At 49.8% G+C, this 19,895-nt stretch overlaps 8 protein-coding genes across 8 annotated transcripts; 1 reads left to right on the top strand and 7 right to left on the bottom strand.

Annotated features, from left to right (window-relative positions):
- Positions 1 to 36: 36 nt before the first annotated feature.
- On the bottom strand, positions 37 to 1,507 carry BO88DRAFT_435863 (O-methyltransferase; the record flags this gene model as incomplete). Its single annotated transcript, XM_025709532.1, has 4 exons — positions 37 to 214; positions 276 to 622; positions 687 to 1,211; positions 1,271 to 1,507. The coding sequence occupies 4 exons, from the start codon at positions 1,505 to 1,507 to the stop codon at positions 37 to 39; spliced, it is 1,287 nt and encodes a 428-aa protein (XP_025562323.1).
- Positions 1,508 to 1,914: 407 nt separating this feature from the next.
- Positions 1,915 to 8,580, bottom strand: BO88DRAFT_389664 (type I polyketide synthase; the record flags this gene model as incomplete). The annotated part of the gene is made up of 7 exons (XM_025704928.1): positions 1,915 to 3,492; positions 3,541 to 4,305; positions 4,353 to 6,595; positions 6,643 to 6,836; positions 6,886 to 7,886; positions 7,933 to 8,224; positions 8,285 to 8,580. The coding sequence occupies 7 exons, from the start codon at positions 8,578 to 8,580 to the stop codon at positions 1,915 to 1,917; spliced, it is 6,369 nt and encodes a 2,122-aa protein (XP_025562322.1).
- A 743-nt stretch (positions 8,581 to 9,323) lies between these two features.
- Positions 9,324 to 9,860, bottom strand: BO88DRAFT_435861 (EthD domain-containing protein). The gene is made up of 2 exons (XM_025709531.1): positions 9,676 to 9,860; positions 9,324 to 9,626 (listed from the first exon to the last, which is right to left on the bottom strand). The coding sequence occupies exons 1-2, from the start codon at positions 9,826 to 9,828 to the stop codon at positions 9,375 to 9,377; spliced, it is 405 nt and encodes a 134-aa protein (XP_025562321.1). The 5' UTR covers positions 9,829 to 9,860; the 3' UTR covers positions 9,324 to 9,374.
- A 644-nt stretch (positions 9,861 to 10,504) lies between these two features.
- On the bottom strand, positions 10,505 to 12,290 carry BO88DRAFT_435860 (FAD-dependent oxidoreductase). Its single transcript, XM_025709530.1, has 4 exons — positions 12,141 to 12,290; positions 11,468 to 12,062; positions 11,131 to 11,415; positions 10,505 to 11,065 (listed from the first exon to the last, which is right to left on the bottom strand). Exons 1-4 carry the CDS (start codon positions 12,225 to 12,227, stop codon positions 10,764 to 10,766), a joined length of 1,269 nt encoding a protein of 422 aa, XP_025562320.1. The 5' UTR covers positions 12,228 to 12,290; the 3' UTR covers positions 10,505 to 10,763.
- Positions 12,291 to 13,136: 846 nt separating this feature from the next.
- BO88DRAFT_426051 (cytochrome P450) lies at positions 13,137 to 14,751 on the top strand (the record flags this gene model as incomplete). The annotated part of the gene is made up of 4 exons (XM_025708874.1): positions 13,137 to 13,169; positions 13,214 to 13,511; positions 13,561 to 13,746; positions 13,796 to 14,751. The coding sequence occupies 4 exons, from the start codon at positions 13,137 to 13,139 to the stop codon at positions 14,749 to 14,751; spliced, it is 1,473 nt and encodes a 490-aa protein (XP_025562319.1).
- A 294-nt stretch (positions 14,752 to 15,045) lies between these two features.
- Positions 15,046 to 15,992, bottom strand: BO88DRAFT_435858 (cupin domain-containing protein; the record flags this gene model as incomplete). The annotated part of the gene is made up of 3 exons (XM_025709529.1): positions 15,699 to 15,992; positions 15,505 to 15,638; positions 15,046 to 15,432 (listed from the first exon to the last, which is right to left on the bottom strand). Exons 1-3 carry the CDS (start codon positions 15,784 to 15,786, stop codon positions 15,046 to 15,048), a joined length of 609 nt encoding a protein of 202 aa, XP_025562318.1. The 5' UTR covers positions 15,787 to 15,992.
- Positions 15,993 to 16,248: 256 nt separating this feature from the next.
- On the bottom strand, positions 16,249 to 17,831 carry BO88DRAFT_405393 (S-adenosyl-L-methionine-dependent methyltransferase). The gene is made up of 4 exons (XM_025706870.1): positions 17,315 to 17,831; positions 17,173 to 17,268; positions 17,037 to 17,122; positions 16,249 to 16,980 (listed from the first exon to the last, which is right to left on the bottom strand). Exons 1-4 carry the CDS (start codon positions 17,797 to 17,799, stop codon positions 16,370 to 16,372), a joined length of 1,278 nt encoding a protein of 425 aa, XP_025562317.1. The 5' UTR covers positions 17,800 to 17,831; the 3' UTR covers positions 16,249 to 16,369.
- Positions 17,832 to 18,104: 273 nt separating this feature from the next.
- On the bottom strand, positions 18,105 to 19,256 carry BO88DRAFT_389648 (iron-containing alcohol dehydrogenase; the record flags this gene model as incomplete). Its single annotated transcript, XM_025704927.1, has 1 exon — positions 18,105 to 19,256. One exon carries the CDS (start codon positions 19,254 to 19,256, stop codon positions 18,105 to 18,107), a length of 1,152 nt encoding a protein of 383 aa, XP_025562316.1.
- Between the last annotated feature and the right edge of the window lie 639 nt (positions 19,257 to 19,895).

The following is a 19,895-nucleotide window of genomic DNA, read 5'->3' as shown; positions in this document are numbered from 1 at the left end:
AAAAAAAAAAAAAAAAACCCAACCAGCGACATGCATCTAAGCATGTCCATTCGTCACCACAAATCCGATCTCAATAATCGAATCCCAACTCCCCTCCGGCCTATGAACCTCCAGAACCTTCAATCTCTTATCCGCCAAAGCGACCACACTCTCCCAATCCTCTTTACTCCTCTCCTGCGTATTCAGCATCTGCAACATAGTAACATCGACATTCCTGTCCAAGTCAGCAACCATCCTTAACATAACCAAGACGTAAATACAAGGAACTGACTAACCGCATATACCTCTCCTGCACCCGATTCACGACCCCCGGACGAACAGTCACAACCTCAACCAGCAAAATCCGACTACTGCTCTTCATAGCAGGGACCAGATTCCGCAGAATCCGCGCCGCCTTCTCATCAGACCAATTATGACAGACATGGCGAAGGAGGAACACATCACCGGTCACAGTCTGCGGAGCGAAGAAATCATGCGCTTGAAAGGATATCCGTACACTCAGATGAGAGGGTAGTGCCGCATGCCCTTCATCAACGGTATGTTTGTAGTCCTGCACCACGAAGGTCAAGTTCTTGTATGCGTTTGCCAGAGCAATGCTCAAGAAGCCCGAGGATCCTCCTACCTACAAATATCCAAATCATGATTAATTGTCGAAAGCAAAGAGACATAAGGAAGTGGTGACTTACATCCACAACGATCCCCCTCCCCAACTTCCCCCAATCAAACCCCCCAACCACAAACCCCAAATCATGGCCCCCATCCATACCCACCGCTTCCATAGCACCCCGAAAGCGTCTTTGCTTATCAGGCCTCTTCTCAAAGAACTCAAACACACTCTCCCCGTCACCAATAGCCAAACTAAATGCACTATCTTCCGCCCTCCCTCCCTCTATCCCTCTCCGACTACATTTCTCCAACGCTTCTGCAAGCTTCGCACTAGCGGGGAATACCTCCTCCACCGAATGCCCGAACCAGTCATAAAAAGGTGCATTCATCACAAGAGCAGCCGAAGACGCCGTGTGCGCGACACGGTCTGGTTCCGGTTCGTGGAAGATGCCATTTAGGAACGATTGGCGGAGGAGAAGTCGGAGAGTGCGCTCTGGAAGATTAGTTTGGGAGGATAATGTGGCGTAGCTGGTGCTGGACTTCAAGGGGATTAGGGTTGGGATGGAGAAGTGGTAGAGGAATTGTTGGACTGCTAGATCAATTGTCTATTGTTTATATGTTGTTGTTAGTAGGGTCGGTGTAAGTGGAATAGGATATAGCATACACTCCAACATAGTTCGCGGACGACCTGCGCTGGCCCGAGGGCGTAGTTGCGCAGAGTCTGGGTGTCTTCGAGAAGGGCTATGCGGGCTGATTCCACATTCGGGTCGTTGTCTGGGTTGGGGAAGTCGGGGGGTGTGCTGATAGATGTCGACGGGTATGGCAGGTTGTGTGACTGAAGATGGGCATCGAGGAGTTGGGCGTTGGCGGTGATTCGAGCTGCAAGGTCGGTGAGAGACATGATTCGTCTAAATGATGATTATTTCCAGTAGATGCTAATGTAGTCTGAGAAGTGTAAGTGCAAGTCATCGGAAATAAACAGCTACCGGCTTTATACTATAACCCCGAGTTACACAGCGCAGGCAGAATTGGCATCCATGGCAGGGCTTGCGCGCTCTCGGCATCCGAAGGAAATCACCAGATTGGATCAATGTCCCTGCCAATACGCAAGGACGTCCCGCTTAATTGGCGGTCTTTGTGCCATCAGCCCATGCCAAGTCAGCGACAGGGGTGAAACCAGCTTAAAGTATGCAGTGCGACAAAGAGCGGTTTGATTCAGAAGGTCACCGGATGTCATGACAACAGCGATGTAATTCCGTCAGCATTTTCCATGCCTATCTACTGCTATGAGACTCATAGGTGAGACTCCTACAGCAAAGCCCGGCGAAGAAACCCCTCAAACGCTTCCATATGCTTCCCTGGATCCATCATCGAGAAATGATTGACCTGGCTCAGGACCTCGATATGGAGGTCTGGCCTTCCTAACAGCGATGCCCACCCATCCCCACTAAAGTCCGTCCGATTCTCAATCAACCAGACCATCTCACGCGGGTCATCTGGCCGGCGCTCCGGCCGAGGGCTACCAGCATCCTTGCAGATTCCGTCGCGTGCGTACACTATGTGAGTCTCGATGGACGCTCCAAGTGGTTGGATCCGATATGCGTCCAGCAACCGGATAAAGGCATTGAAGTGCGGGATCAACCAATCAGGTGGTGGCTTGCCACTGGTCCCGAAGAGTCCGATGCTTTGGAAAAAGTCGTACATTCTCTTCGGGGGATTCTGCATACCGATTGGGTTAGGTGAGTCGATTAGAATTAGCTTGGCCGTAGTCTGACCGTCTTGCGCGAGCTGGCGGGCAGCTTCGTACGCGCAGATTCCTCCAGCGGACCAACCGCCCAAATAGTATGGACCGTTCGGCTGACGTCGACGTACTTCCAAAAGGTACTTTGCTGTCAGTTCCTCGAGGCTGACTGTCATCTGCTCCGGTGTCTTCATCCATGGGCAGTTCAGCCCATACGCAGCTGTGTCGTTGCCAAGCTTGGGAAGGGCAGAGTAGGATGTGGCTGATCCTGACCCATCCGGGAAGAGGAATAGTATCTTTTTAGCTGTCTTGGGCTTACCCCACAGCAAGATGGAAGTGGCTTGTGGACCAACAGATAGATCGAAAGCGGGCGTAGGAAGCATCAAATGCTGTGAGGAAGTCTTCGGGCTCACTTCAAGACCAAGTGCATTTCCGACCTCTTCCAGGTTCACCTTCTCCATTAACATATTTGAAGGCAGGGTTATGTCGTAGGTCTCTGACATGGTGCTCACAATGGTAAGGGCGAGTAATGAGTCCACGCCGATATCAGTAAACGCCGTGGTCGGTGTCAGCTCATCGGTTGATATGCCCGCTTCCTGGGCGATCGTTGTCCGGAGAATCTCCAATACAGACACATCCGACTCGTGCTCTGAAGTCGCAACCGTCTCGTAGCTTGATGTGTCGTCCTCGGTGCTTCCTTCCAAGGAGGATGTGTGCTGAGAAGAGTCATCCTCCACACCAAAGAAACCGACCAGATCCTTAGGAGTGGGATAGTCTACGAACAACGAAGATGGAACATCAACATCCAGCTCCTCTTGAATACGACCACAGATGGTCAGTGATAGCAACGAGTCAATCCCGTGGTTGGCGAACTCTTCATTAGCCCCCAAGTCTGATAGATCGACGCCCGCTTCTTTGGCAATGATGGCCATTACACGCTCTGCGATACCACCCGACGAACCTACCGGCGCCTTGGGCTGTGGAGCTGGAGCTAGTGGTACAGATGGAGAACCAGCTCTTCGGCATACCGGTTGATTGTTGACGGGTGCTGTTGTAGGGTGCACTTCCTGATTCCTCTCTGCGAGGCGCGACTGCGACTTGGGCGGCAGTAGTCGGTCGAGAAGTCGTCGAGGGACCCCTTGAAACTACAAACATTAGCCTTTTACACCATCTCAAAGTATGTGGTTACCTACTCGAATCCCTTGATACACTGCCACTACTGTCTCTCCCTCAAATATGTATGTGTCACCCACGTAGGTTGTCCCCGTCTCCAGCTGCATTCGGTTATACACTTGGTACTGCTTTCCTTTGTCAAACCGCACGGCGCATCGCATACGCTCCCAGCCATGGTTAATAAAGACCTGCTCTTTGGAAGGAGTAGCATCGCTGGCATTCATGATGAATCCAGCAATATGCCCAAGACTGTCTATCCAGCACGGATTGAACACGAAGCCGTTATCGTCGATCTGGAAGGATACCTTGGCAGTGCCTTCATGATTGTCACAGTCTAAAACAACCTCCTGCATCCCCTGGTAGCTTTTTTCATATTGCACGAGAGTGGCGAACAACTGGTATGCCAGGCGTCGCTTGAGTTTGTGCGCGTCGCCTTCTTCCGCGCTGCGATGTAGGGAGGCAATTCGACTCCGTACCAAATGTGCATGACGTTTCCATTCAGTCAACCATGTCTGAACCTGCTCGGTAATGTGCACCACAAATGCAGCGTGCTCGACAGTCTTTTTACCCCTGCCGTTGACACTGTACAATCGGAAGGAGATGCTATTTATTTTCCAGTCTGCCGATGCAGACACATGGAAGACTTGCGATTCAGTGTCTGGTCGAGAGATCAATGGGTTTTGCACCTGCATGTCAGTGACATCTAGTCCAACTGTATCGGTGAATTTTCCAATTTCCTCCAGCATGTGCTTCGAGATAGTTATACCAATATCGGCATAGAGTGACTGGGCCATGTCAGCATATAACAACCTAACGCTACATTTTTACCTACCGATGGACATAGCATCGCGCCATTAACAACATGACCTGCCAATATTGGCGCCAGCCTTGCCTCGTGAATATCTGACTCAGCTAAGAGGGTAGATATTTCTGGGCCGTCATTCTGCTCGAGAATTCTCTGGACAGATGGAGAAAGATACTGGGGAATGCGCGGAGACTCCATATGCGGCAACACTGCTTGCTGTTCCGCAGGAGCCAAGCCTTCACCTTTCAAGAGACAAAAGTTGTTCCTGTATTGAATCCAATAATTCTTCAGATCCCAATCATACCGCGGCAGTTGGAGGACCTCGCGAGCACCAACAACCCCGCGATGATACTCGGCCCACTGGATGTCAATACCATGGGAGTAAAGGACTTCTAGGCTTGCCAATAGCACACTCCAGGGATCTGAGCCTTTCCGGAGCGATGCAACTGTGACGCTTTTTGCACCCAGTATGCCCTTTACCATGCCTGAGCAGGCCGGGTGCGAGCCAATGTCCACCCATATGGTTTTCTCGTTGACTAGACCAGTCTTCTCTGCTGCTTCGACAGCACCCTGGAAGTTGACTGGCTCACGACATGCGTTTTTCAAATAGCAAGCTCCCAATATATTTGGCTGGCCAGTTGGAATGACCCTGCTCAGAAGAGGTGAGATGTATGGAATTGATGGAACGCAGTACTGAACACCCGCAGCGATCGCCATGAAGTCATCTAGGATCGGATCCACTTGTGCGGAGTGAAAGGCATATGGTATATCAAGCTGGACACTTTCAATGCCACGAGACGTGAGCCAGTCCTTCAACTGCATCAACGCTTTGATCGATCCGCTCACAACATTGCTAAAAGGTTGGTTCAGGCAAGCCAGAGCGCACCCAGTATTCTGTAGCTCGCCCTGGATACAATCTACGGACCCCTTCACCGCCAGCATGGCATGAGTCCGTGGGGTGGTCTTCTCCGCCAGCAAGGTAGCCCGAGCGCCCACCAAATATATTACACTCGAGGCTGTAAGAACACCCGAAGCATACAGTGCAGGGTATTCGCCGAGGCTGTGGCCAATGGTTGCCGATGGTATTATCCCTAGAGACTTCCAGTAGTTGTATAGTGCCATCTGAATGCAGACCAAGGCGAGGTGGGCTACGGTGGGCGATGCTTCCTGATGGTTGATCATGGTGCCATCAATAAGAGGCAAGAAGCTTGGAAAGCCCATTTGGCTTGCGATTTCATTGAACCTCGTGACGTCTGCCCTGAACGAGGGTACCGTGTCGTAGAACTGTTTGCCCATACCGACATAGAGGGTGCCCTGTCCGGTGAACGTCAGAATAATGTTTGGCAGCTTTCCCGGTGGAGGAACTGGTCTGTGGCTCTCCAATCCCGGCAAAATCTCTTGCATCCGGTGTAGGAATTCCCCTGTATCAGAGCCGGACACTATGATTCGATAGCTATGGTGGATACGTCGGGCAGTGGTGGTGTAGGATAAAGACGACAAGGATATACCCGGGTGTTGCTCCAAATATGCTATTAGAGTACTGATGTTCCCCTTGAGAGATTTGATGGTTTTCGCTGTCACTGTCACTAGGTGCTTGGAGCGAGGATCCGCAGCCAACTTGCTCTCTCGAATTGGTGCATCCTCGAGGAGCATGGCGGTATTACCTCCTGCTGCGCTGAAGTTATTCAAGAACACTGTTCGCTTGAATTGCGGCATCTGTTCACGAAGCCAAGGTGTGGGTTTGAATGGAATATGCACATTGCGCTGTTTTAGGTCATTTGGGTAGGTATGGTTTATCCGAGTCTTGATGCCACAGTGCGGTGGGATCATATCATTTCGCATCATCAGTAGCACTTTTATCAAGGAAGAAACTCCGGAAGCAGACTCAGCATGGCCCATATTAGCTTTTGCTGTACCCAAGTACAGAGCGTTCTGTCTGCGCACATGAGGCGCAAATACAGATAGCACCGACTTCATCTCAGTGGCATCCCCGGCCTGGGTTCCAGTGCCGTGCATTTCCACGTAACCCACGTCTTCGGGGTTGACTCCAGCATATCGCATGATCCGATTGAACACAGTCGCTTGGTCGCCTTCAAAAGGTCGGGTGATGGAGTCTGTTCGACCACAATGGTTGGTGTATGCACCACGGATGACTCCAAAGATGGGATCGTTATCCTCCAGAGCATCCTCTAGGCGTTTGAGAATAACGGTACCAACGGCGTCTGAGCGACAGTATCCGTCCGCTTCATCATCAAAAGCATTGCAATTGCCTGTCTTATCAGTCGAAAACTTCTCACACAGAATTGGTAAGACCAACCTTTAGCCGTCAGAAAGTGGCCCCTATCCAGTCCACAGAAGTTATCAGGGTTCGTCAACACATTCACGCCTCCAGCCAGGGCTGTGTCGCATTCACCTCGCCATAGGTAGGCACACGCTGTTTGAATAGCCGCGCAGCTGGATGAGCATGCCGTGTCGATACTCAGGCTAGGGCCACAGAACCGGAAGAAATAACTGTGCTGTCAGCAGAGTAGTACTTCAGTCATCAATCGAGATAACATACCTGATCCTTCCGGGAATGAAGGCACGATTTCCCCCCGGGATAAAGTATGTGTCAACATTTTGCCCGCTATTGACCTCACGCCAGTCATCACTCGTCACCCCATAAAACACCCCGATGCGATCCCCTTGGGTGGACGGTGTCGCATTTGGCACCAGCCCCGCCATCTCCATTGCCTCATATGCCGTAGTGATGGCCAATCGCTGTGCCGGATCTGCATTCTCGGCCTCCCGAGGAGACATATTGAAAAAGCGAGCATCGAACACCCCAGGCTCTTTGATAAAGCATCCATACTTCACGCGACTGGTATTTTTTGTCTTGCCAGTGGGATCGTAGTGGGCCTTCCAGTCGAACCGATCCTCGGGAATGGTGCGATGTACATCTCGACCAGCCAGAAGCATCTCCCAGAATTCCTCATTAGAGCCAGATTCCGGGAAGCGTCCAGAGAACCCAATAATGGCAATGCTTGATTGAGAGAATTTGCCAGTTGGGCTCGAGATAGGTGACACGGCAACATCTCCTATAGATTGCACGATTTTGACTCCGAGAAATGCTTCTTGTGATAAAGCTGAGCTGATGAGCGATCCGCTTCGCGATGAGACTTGGTTGATCACGCATTCTGTAAACTGGCCCTGCCTTAACTCCTGAGAAAGAGATGCAGTAATGCAATTCCACTGGAGAGGCTCACAGAGGGCTTCCTGGACAGCTCGATGCAGCAGACTGCGCAGGTCAGACGCTGCAACAACTTCGCCAGAAACGGCGCAAACAACCTTGGTCCGTTGCGTGTACTTCAGCAGTGAGAAGTCGTGGAATTCGCCCACAATAAATTCTGCATCGTCCTTCCGGAAGAGATGCGACGCGTGGTATGGCAGTTCAATAGGAAGTAACGAGTGCTTCCAGGCACATGATAAAAGGAACTGGCCCAGAAGGCGTGGAGGCCCGCTAATCGAAACATTCGTTCGACTGACTGAGCTGAGGTATAGACGAGCTACAGGAGGCAGCCCCTGTGGTTGTCAGCTTCTGTTTCCCTGGGCTGTGGATTCCACAAACCTTCTCAATGTTGAAGCTCCGGATTGCACTTGCTGCTTCAGGCTCACAGGCCCCTACAATAGCGGACCATGATTTCTGTGATTCATGTACAGTAGATTCAAGGTCAATTCGCAGGATCAGTGATCGCAGCGCTGTCCGTAACGCAACGGTGACGGCTTCAACCGCAGCAGGAACAAGCTCTGCCAAAGTTTGGGAAGTTGCAACTGCTGCTGCTGCAAAAGCCCCCGTGCAAGCCCCAATTAGAAAGGTACTTTCTGGTGCAAGGTATGTTCTTCCTGCTTGTCCATAATGCCTACATAAAGTTCAGAATCATGCATTGATGAGCATGTGGAAAAAGACCCCAACGGCTCACCTAATAAATTGGCCAAGCTCCGTCGCACATAACAGGGGCAACTTTAATGCTGGAGCCGCCTGGCAGTTTTGGTGCTGGGCTAGCAAGTCAATGAGGGTAGTAAAGTAAGGGAACCATTCTTGCTGATGCAAGGGGAGATTCCCGACATGTCGCCGCAACTGGTACGCAACGCGATCAAAGAAGTCAGTGAGAACTGCATCGTCCTTCACGTGCAGCAACATGTGTAGCGTCGACTCGAATGCTACCGTTTGATCACCGAAAATGAATACTTCGGCGACTGTCTCCATCTCGCTCATGGCTGAAGTATCGGTTTTTGTGCTCGAATGTTCCAGCATTGTCCTGACGACCATGATCATAAGATTGAAGGCTTAGTTCTATCAAGAGGTGTGAGATTCTTCCTTTCATGAGCTGACAGACATCTGGAGAAGAAATGTATTCATAATGTTCGAAAAGCTATTCATTTGGAATTAGGGAGTTGGTATCCTAGCATAACACGAGACGACAGGGGTTTATTCCCGAGTACTGCTGACACGCTAGATAATAGTGACCTATAAGAGTCTACACCCTGGCAGTTAATGCCAACTAATGATCGAATGATGTCCGAACATGTACTTCCAGCTCGGCCTTGGCCCACTGTTTCGCTTGAGGGGGCGTCGCTGACGACGCAGATACGGGTCGATTCTCGGAGAGTTCTGGAGAAAGGCGAACCTAGCGCACATTCCCGTTATGCCATGGCGACAATGAAAGGATTTGGATACTGCTGATGTACAAATGTTGTACAGATGGAGAGTCATGCAATAAACATGTTCCATAGCTGCATTGTCACACTTATTTGATCAGTCGCCACATGCAACATATGATGTAGGGACAAACACAAAGATCACAATATCATGCTTTCTTGGGCAAACTAAGGTTACTATCAACATAGGTGGTAGGAGTTCAAGAAGATAATCAAGAATCAATACTTGATATTGCATCTAGTCTACAGCCAACCACAGTCGACATCAGAGGATTTCAGCTGCCCGATTTCAAATATTGGCTGTAGCACTTTGCTTATCCATTCGCCACTATCACTCTAAATGAGATACTTCTAGACTATCTTCCCATCAACAATATGGCATTCCACCCAGCCAGTCACAAACTGGGTCTTGTTTGAGTCGGCAAAATTCTCATGATCGGGAAAAATGACTTCCTTGTAGTAAGGGTCATTCCGAGCGCGGACATAATCCTCCACATCACGAAAGATAATCTGGGCCAAGCAGTCGCAATCAGAGGTGTGGCCTTCGGGAAGGTTTCCAAAGATACGCTTCATCATCTCTTTTGTCTCGGACGTGTTGTGCGTCTAGCAGCGTCAGCAGCTTCTCCCACTCACAGTTTCTTAGCCAACCTACCAGAGTGTATCTGACAATACCCATCTTCACGAGATGGTGTCTCACCAAAACAGCATGGTGATCACTTAGATAACGATGATACTCATCCTCAGGCATACCTGGCTTGCGGTAGCCATAGATTGTCAAAGCGTAGAGGCGTTCAGAGGCCATCATTTAACACAGGCCCAATGAATAGTGGTAGGAGGAATGGCACAAAGCGGTGGAGCTACATTTCAACAAACGTGAGCATCTCCAACTTAAGGGTATTCCACCAAGAGTCGGAAGATAACATTCGGTCTCCGAGGCAATTCCACATGCTTCCGCGGAGCACAAGACATGACATGTGGAGCTGGAGAAGTTAAGTTTCGGTGTCCGGAACGCTTAGTGACTCCGATACGGAATATACAGTTCGGGGAATACAGATGCCATGATGTCGGAATCGTCGTCAGATGATCGGATCTCGTACAGATCTGTCAGGCATCTTGCCGCCACTGGTATTGACCGGAATAATCCCTGTCAGTTAGCCTTAACAGCACCCGACTGAGGGATGTCTTCCCATAGAAAGGCTTTCAGCCTTATGGGCTAGCTCTGGTATCACGACACATGCCCTGTGGTGCCCAGGTTCCCATATCTGGAAATGGCGCACGTGGCTTTGCTGGTATATCCCCGTCCTTTCTGTTGTCGAATGTTACCATCATAGGAGTCATATTATGGCTATCATATATTACTTTCTTAAGTAATCAAGTCGGTTGGATAGCAGTGCGATACAAGTTCTGGGCGAGTGGTTTTGGGCCGTAAGCAGGTCATGTACAAGGAGGCAGCCGACTAACGCTTACTTCGGAAGCTTTCACCTGTATTGGGATTTGATTCAGAAAGTCTACTGTATGTCGGCTAAATTTGAAGTGTACTTAGCAATGCTAGCTCAGTGCGGTACTCCGCAATTGCATGATATGGATATGTAACGACTGCGCCATTGTGTCGTACTAGATCCAATAGTACCCCAATAACAAGCCAGCGTTTTGCAGTACGACGTAAACAGCATCATTATCAATCGTAGTACTGATATCTCATAGCTCGCACGACAGATGCATGTGCCTCCCTTACCACACTCAATTAGCTACAATATCCTTTGGTTGCATCTTCTCATGTCCGTCAACAGACCCACGATCGTGACCACTCATAGGCCGAAACCCTTGTCGGAAAACAGGACTTTCACGGACTTGTTCCCAATCATGCAGCATATACCCGTTTTCTACCGAGCATTTGACCTCTTCGTGACCGCGGGGAATCATCTCTGCTTCGTACGCAGTAACCGCCTCCTCCAGAGTAGTCGTCCCAGCCACTACCTTCTGAATACCAGCCAAAAGATGAGATGTATCACATATGCAGTGATTGAGGCCCTGTCCTCTGTCTAATCATCGGAATCATAACACTATTAGTACATGATTATGTTCAGTTACTGTAGGGTTAACTTACACGGCGGCATCGGATGCGCCGCATCCCCAACCAACGTCAATCTTCCCTGTCGATTGTCCCAAGGCTGAGTGACCCAGTAGCTGATATCAGCTTTATGGACCTGCGTATCATCCGGGATCCAAGTAAACGAGGACCGAGCTGGCTCAGCGAGACTCTGGGCTTTCTCGCGGATCATGTCTAATCTTTCGCGGTAAGTTGCAGGTTGACCGTGGTCCATGAACCAGGCCATAGCCAAATGGAATATCCATGATTCAGGGTGATCGGGACCATCAGGCATGCTCGAAACTACACAGTCAGCAACTCACCCAAGTGACGAAAACAAGATATGGATACCTACTAGATTGGAATGCATGATACGACCTATCACTCAAAGCCAGATAACTCGTCGGAAAACGTTGCCTCACATATCTAGCTTTCTCGGCATCGTTGTAGGTAACGGTCATGTTAGTATGGAAAATAGGAAAGCGACTAACAGCCGCCTTTTCGGCCGAACCCATGGCAAACTCGCGGACCTTCGAGCGAGGCCCATCCGCACCGATGAGGATAGTTCCAGTAACCATGGTACCATCATCAAAGAATGCAACTACTCCTTTATGGCTTTCAGTGAACGCCACATCGATCAGATTCTTTCCATACTGGACGTCAATCCCCTTGCTACACAGATCCCGCATTTTACTGCGCGGAACCCGCAGACCTTTGGCATACGGCACACCGGCAATCAAGTGGCCAGTTTCCCCGTGGATGATGGGATAGTTTCCGCCCGCGTTCAGCGCAACGTCAGGGTTGCACGAGACGGATTCCATGTGTGCGAAACGGTCGGCGGGGAGGAGGTCGCGCAGACGGTCGAGAGACCAGTGAATAGCCATCGTCCATTCATTGCTGCGATAGTTCATGGACACCTCCTTTTCGAAGATGGAGTAGCGGATGCCGGCCTACGGCACGTTAGACAATTACTGTTACCCAGGGAGGGGTGTTTGGGGAAATCATGGCGGCGTGGGGGTCAAGTCTACCTTCTTGAGAGATTGTGCGAGGATAAGGCCTGTGATACCTGCACCGATGATAAGGACGTGTGTGTCCTCTGAGTTGGGGACGGTCATGTTGGATGTGAGTCTGTGTGCAGTGGTTCGATGGTTCAGTGATGAATGTGGCAGAGGGGAAGGAGCGGGGGTGGTATAGGAGTACCATAAGGCAAGGGTTTATTATTGTATCTCATCTAGATTTGGGTGTTATCACCTGATTCAGCCACATGCCATAGTCCATGCTTTCTGCTTGTGCATTGAAAGTAACAACATTTGCTGTATACGGGAACTTGCTGGCGATATTCCTGTCAGGGTTACTGTACGACAATCCCCAACCATACTTCGGTAAATTGATGGACTGTATACTTACGCGGCATTGCCCCTTATTACGGGATGACCGATGACTAGTACTTTCTTTTCCAACTTTCTAGATATACTTTTGGGTTCAAATTCGGGGTAAGATAAAGTTTCTCTGAAATTAACATTCTATTCGTCAATCGAACAAATCCCTTTTCCTTATGACTTGTTTCAGAGACCAATGTTGCAGTAAAAGCATAAAGGTTAATTGGCATTAGTTTGGCCTAATTAGCTAGTGGGGTTCATGTAGTAGTCCCTCCTGTATTTGCCAGTTTTCTCGTATGTCCGATATAGTAACAGTCTAGATCTTTGTAGGCGTCACCCCCTTGCGCCTAAACTCATACTCTGATAAACGCCCCACTCGCATTCCATTGCCTGATCGCAGTTTAAATTGCAATGCTGACTATTTATCAGGTCTCACAGAGTCTCGGGGTCCGATTGCACAGCTGACTACATCCACTTCGGGACTTGCTTTTCCTGGGAGAGGAGGAGACGAACTCCACGAGTTACTCAATTGGGCTGTTTCAGAATCTCGCCGATACACATGTCTTTCTAGCTCTCATTACACTAACACCATGTTTCCAAATATTCAGAGGAATGGCATGGACTCAGGTTGTCAGTTTAGCTCCTATGTTTGGACTTGGTGCAGTTGCCCTTGCTTTGGTAAGTCTTCGAGAGCGCGAGGCGGCTTGTACTGATGTCAACAGCTGCTCGCATGCATCGTTCTCTACGTATCCTACAATGCATTTTTGCATCCACTGAGACGGTATCCGGGCCCCAGTCTATGGGCCGCCACGCGGCTACCATGGTGCTGGTACCAGGCTCACGGCCGGCTAAACCAGAAGCTGCTCGAATTGCATCTACGATACGGCCACACCGTGCGAGTAGCTCCAAACGAACTATCCTATAATTCGGAGGAAGCATGGAGAGCTATCTACGGACCGCGATCAGATGAGATGGGCAAAGATCCTGTCTTTTCGCTGCGAACGCCAACTGGCGTACAAAGTATACTTCCGTTTCAAGGAGTGCCTCGGTCGAAACTGACAAAGAACAGATATCCTGACGGCAGACAGACAGACACATACGAGACAGAGACGGCTTCTATCGCATGCTTTTTCCGAAAAAGCATTACGTGAGCAAGAATGCATCATGCAGAGCTATGTAGATCAGCTCATGCGACAACTAGCCGCTCGAGCAAACGATGGCCCGCAGAACATGGTAGACTGGTTTACCTTCATTGGTATGTTAGCGGCTATCTGAACCTAATTCAACGATTCTCATATCAATAGCATATGATCTCATTCGAGACCTTTCCTTCGGCGAAAGGTTCCATTGCCTGAACACCGCGGAATACGATCCCTTTGTGAGATCTATCCGTGCAATTTCCAAAGAACTGATTTTTATCCAAATGTTCGCCTACTATAATCTACTGTCTTTTCAGCAGCTATTCATGCCCAAGTCCATTGCGGGAGCACGGGCACAGAACATGCAGCGAGTTATTGAAACCATTAATCGTCGCATAGGTCGAAACACCGACCGCAAGGACTTTCTGCACTACATCCTCGCTGCGATGGAGACGGAAAAAGGGATGTCACGGGCAGAGATAAATGTCAATGCTTTTTCCTTCAGCATAGCTGGGTCAGAGTCGTCAGCGACAGCATTAAGCGCGTTCACATACTACATTCTATCGCATGTGAGTGTGTACGACCGACTCATCGCTGAGATCCGTAGCGCATTCGAGAAGTACGAGCAGATAGATATATCTTCTGTCGCCCAGCTGCCATATCTAAACGCCGTACTTCAGGAAACGCTGCGTATCTACCCTCCTGTAGCTGTGACTCTACCCAGAATTGTCCCCGCCAACGGCGCAGTTATTGACGGTAAATTTGTACCCGCTGGAGTGACAGTGGGTGTCAATCACTTTTCATGCTACCACGACCCACGCAACTTCTACCGTCCACAAGAGTTCCTACCGGAGCGGTGGTTGCCAGAATGTCAGGAGAAGGGGCCATTTTCCATTGATCGCCCGAATAGCTGCCAACCTTTCTCTTTTGGGCCCAGGAACTGCCTTGGTAAGAACCTAGCGTGGGCTGAAATGAGATTGATTGGGGCGAAACTGCTGTTTCTATTTGATATGGAGCTGGTTGGGACAGGAAAGGGTTGGGCTGATAGACAGAAAGTCTTTGGGTTCTGGGTGAAACCGCCGTTGTTAGTGAGATTTGCACCGAGAGCTGGCCAACGATAATGTGTGAGACAAAATGCATATCCCATAGAGGATCCGGGGGTGAAGATGAGATTAGGTCAATACGTTTGGTCCAGAATCTCTGTCTGCAGCTGCTAATGCCAATTTAATCCCTTACCTCCCAGCTCACGCCAACCACACATTATCGTTAGTGGCATTCCAACGCTAATCCTCGATAACTTTAAATGCCTCTTTAAATGCCGGGTCTGCTGAACGGTCTGCATTCCATCCCTTGATAGCAACATATGCGTACGCTTAGGCCACCTGTGATGACTTCTCTTCGCAAACCTATCAACACTACGGCTCTTCACCCTTGTTCTCCTCGGCCAAAAAATCCACGAACTTCTCCCCCTCAGTCTCAGTCTCAATTTCAGCTACACTCTCACTCCTCATCCCCTCTTTCTCCAAACTTTCCACCTCCTCCTTACTTACCAGCACAGTCGCAAACCTTCTCAGCGCGGCCTTGTTGATTTCCGGCGTAAGCACCGTGCCCTCCCCAATCAAGTACTCAAGATACTCAAAGTACCTCACAAAGAATCCCGGCGTGGCTGTGTTCATAAAGACAGCTTCTTCGTCGAAAGGGTTACTGAATCGATGAGGCAGACGGATAGGTACGATGATCAGGTCGCCGGCTTTGGCATCAACGTCGGCACGGCCGGGGCTGTGGAAGCGGACGGTTCCTTTCTGCATGCCGTTCTTTATCAGCGGACCTTCACTCTCACAAAAAGGAAAAAATCATGATAGCGGAATAATCACGGTAACGTAAAACCCCTCATCATGCATTTCATGGAAATGGAACACCGGACCCTCGCTGTGAGGCGGAAGGAGACTTTCGATTGCGGCGAGACGATATTGAGTGTGCGTCCCGTCTTCCATAACGCGATAGAGGTCTTTTCTCGTTAGTGTGCTTTTGAGCACGGGTAAGGGAATATGCAGGAAAGCGGTAGTACATTGTCCCAGTCGACGCCATGGCGTCTTTTCTGGCTGGTAGTGATGGATGGGTAGGTTCTTTGTGTAGGCTGAGTCGACGCGATCCATGATCTTGATTAATACAGGCGCTCCAGCTAGGTTATGTCTACGGGAAGTAGCATTGGTAGTAGGAGGTATATAATTGCTTCGGTTGAGTAGGTCGGAACCCGATGAAGAGTACACTGGCTTGGCGCTGGGTTTCCTTCATGGCAGTTCGGGAGCTGACATGGTTTGCTTTCGGACTGGTTGTGAAACACTGCTTTGCAAAACAACGGATCACATTGTTATTACAGTGTGGCTGTCGGTGGTTATCGGCATAAGTATGGGCTGATGCTGCGATTGAGCAAGTGGTGGCCTAGGAGTGGTCTTTCCAGGATCAACCTTGAGTGTCTGAGAAGCGCCTTTTGACCGTCAGGCCACGTTTGGGTGATCAGTTGGAAAAGAGAAATAGCCTCGCTATTCCATCTGCTACAAGATGTGTTATTTTTGACAGCAAGGTTGAAATCTGTAAAATCAAGAGTGAGCACATTCACAGTATCTTCGAATCACGTGTGCGTTTTTGTGATCTACACGATCCTGTCGCCAATCTTTCACCTAATGTAGATTTCCCCTATCATGTATTCTAATTCCACCATCATCGTTATTATCATCATCATTCATCGACAAAGCTAATTTCCCACAGCCCCTTATAGACATGCGAACTTCTCCCAAACGTAGTCTTTACCCGTACACCCGGGGCAGCCTGCTTGAACACCCCCACCCATTCCTCCTGAGTCCTCTGCTTCACGTTATGCATACTCATAGTCGTAATATCCCTCCGTCGATACGCAATCTCCTCGTGTAGCGGAAACTGCCCAGACATGGGTGACACCCCATCGGTTACCAGGATGCGGATAGACGTGCCCGCGCCTTGTTTAATAGCTCTAAGAAGTCTGACGACATCCGCATCGGACCAGTTCCACAATAGATTCCTTATCACATATAGCCATACCGTATGTGTATCGCATGCAGGGGGTGAATCGAATACCGACTGGCAATGCGTGAAGGATATTCGTTCCCGATAAGAAGATGGAACTTGGGCGCCGCCGCGGTCGAGGAAGTCTTGAGAGTCGGAGCGGACTTCGAATGAGAGTTCTGGGTGGTTATGTACGAGGGAAACAGAGGCGAAGCCGTAGCGGCCTCCGATCTCGACGATCTTGGTTCTGGTGGTGGGAGTGTGCTGCTGGATATAGCTCTCAATTAGGGCGGCCGCGGGGTCGAGGGCTAGCATATCCATTTGTTCAATATATCATTATACAGGGACAGACTAAGGTACTAACCACGCGAAACACCCCTCATAGCACGACGGAATCGTTCTCCCTTGTCAGGATGGCAAGCGTGCCAGTCGTACATTTCCATGCCGAATCTATCATATCAGCACAAACCGATCACACAGTCCGATAGGGTCTTACCCACCCCTCCTTAAACGCCGACACCCCATCGGTATACCCATTTGGCTTGCGGGTTAAAGCATCCGCCAAGTGCGCACTCGCAATACGCGTCTCGAATAATCTATTTCATAAGCACTAACGCCCCCTAGCTCGCAGGTAATACGTACTGGAACTCCAAACACGCCCTTGAATCGCTATCTCTGACCAGTTCTTCCGATACCGCAGTCAACGTATAGACACCTTTTTCGGGCTCATCAACGATGTGCCGACACCGAAGTAGCCCAAGGATACGAACAAGCTTGTCTGCTGGGATACCAGATTGAGATTCGAGATCTTCAATAGAAGCGCGCCCCGAACTCGCTATATGCTCGAGGGTCTGCGAGTGGAGGAACGCATATAGCGCCCCATGGTCCCAGTGCGAGGCGACGAACTCATGTAAAAACTCCTGTGGCCCTTGGATAAGCACAGTTAGTTCCTCTAGCAAACCAATAGCTGTAGTTCGTGTAGCTGCTATCTCAGTATTAGACCAGAATGAACTTCTGGTGTCTGCGGAGAGTGACGGAGGGGGAATATCAGCTTCATTGCAGGTTTGTTCAAGCTGGGTGCAGAGGGCAAGGATTTGTGTAGCTAGTTCACGAATAGTTGAAGTCATTTTTCCGGCTGTTAAATTAGCTTTGTGAAAGCAGTTTATCCTGGTCTATGCCAAGGAGGTGTGGCCGTCGTTATAACTGATCCTACTGTATATACGAGCGAGTACATTCCGATGCGGCGTCCGGAATCCGAGCAGATTACATGTGTCAGCACACAGCTAACCCATAGTTAGCTGCCATAAACACAATAGCAATATTACGATAAAAGCAAAACACAATTGTCCAAATAATTTCGCCAAATAACACCATCTCCCCTAACCCTCTAAGTGGAAATACGAACAACTCAACTCCCCCTTGAATCCCTACCTCAAAAGAAAGACCTAACCAACCCCCCAACCCTGTCATAAAATTCCCCCTTATCAACTCCCCTCAACGCCCTCCTCACAATGACCGGAACCTCATCCCTACCCACACCCAAATCCTCCAAGGACCTTACCCCTAACTCCAAACTCTCGACGAACGCCACAATCCTCTCCCCGACAACCCTTGCATCGACCTCGTCATCACCCGTCCTAACGCCCCCTACCGCCTCGACCAACCTTGCAATGTCCGTCCCCTTCCCCTCACCCACCATAAACCCGACCACTTTCCCAAGCGTAACACAACTCGTAATTCCATGCGGAATCCCATACGGACTCCCCAGCGCATATCCCAGCGAATGCGATAATCCCATCCCAGCACCCAGATCCTCACCTTTAAGACCCGAGCTAGCAAATGCAGCTAGCATTAGTCTGACAGTTGTTGCGTCGTCGCTCATATCACCATCTTTCTTCGCCTTGGGCAAGCACTCGAATAATTCCCTCACTGCGTATATAGCAAGGATCTTCCAGGGCACTTCACTGGCGGTGGGATGGAACATCGCCTCGACAGCATGATCTAGGGCTCTGATTCCCGTGCTGAGCCAGAGATTCATCGGGGTGTATTTTGTATACACCGGGTCGTAGAAAATAGTGTGTACTGCCATCTTGGCATCTCGAACGCCGGTTTTAGTTCCATCGGGCTGCGTGGTGCTTCCAGCGGGGGTGGTCTCAGCGGCACTGAGGGTCGTGGGGATCGCGAGGTGGGTTAGGGTTCTATTGGTGGCTTGGTGGAATCTGAGGGCAAGGATTTTAGCGGCGTCGACGGGAGACCCGCCGCCTAGGGAGATGAGGGTGTCGATTGTGGGGTCTTCAGCGTGGAGGGTTAGTATGGTTTTGATGGCGTCATCGATGGCGCTGGATGGGGTGTGTTGTGCTATGGAGGAGATGGTGGCTGCGTGATGGATAGATAAGAGGGTTTGGAGGCGCTGAACGAGTGGAGTTCGGGTTGTCAGGGTCGCTCCAGTGATGATGATGGCTTTGGATGTAGATTTTGGGAGGGTATCGAGGAGGTGTTGGGAGACGCAGTCGGGACCGTAGTAGAGGTGCTGGAGGTGAGGATTGGGTTGCCAGTGGCCGGAGAAGAGGTGAGGTTGAGACATGATGGTAATAAATTTCTGTAGATAGAGATTTATATTGTGTGCGTATTCCGCTCGTATTTGGAATGAAGACACAGCCAAGTGAGTTGAAACTTATCGCTGTGTATTAAGGGCAGAAGAGTCCCCTAATTCTCAGAATTATGCTAATACGAGGAGAAATGGAAGGTCAGAAATAACCTATACGCCATGATGTTCGGTAAGGTTTTAAGGCTTTCACAGTCTTATATGCCATTCTACTAGTAGAGGTCTATCCCTCTTTATAAACATCCTCGACGATGGGGCAATGAGCGGCTTTGCCAGCGATGCATTACCTCCTCATAACCTATGGAAAACACAGCCAGGGTTCGCCGGATTTCGGGAACCGAGGTGTACCCCGGACCCCGGAGACACAGTGTAACAGACATCACAAGGTTCCCTATGATGGAAGATGAATGGTTGAGAGGGACAAAGTGAAGATACTAAGTAGTGGTATCGTGTAATGAGGTCAAGTGTAAACTCATCTGGTCAGCGTTCGGTTCTGACGAGAGGTTTCAGGTTGTCGCACACGAATTACCGATTACCACCTAGTCGGCTTTTGCAAGACATCCTACTATACTACGTATTGACACCCAATTTATCATTTAAGTCAGTTACTCTCCATAA

Source organism: Aspergillus vadensis (assembly GCF_003184925.1).
Source record: "Aspergillus vadensis CBS 113365 unplaced genomic scaffold BO88scaffold_13, whole genome shotgun sequence".
In the NCBI taxonomy this organism is placed as follows: Eukaryota; Fungi; Ascomycota; class Eurotiomycetes; order Eurotiales; family Aspergillaceae; genus Aspergillus; species Aspergillus vadensis.
This window is presented reverse-complemented; position numbering and strand designations above follow the sequence as displayed.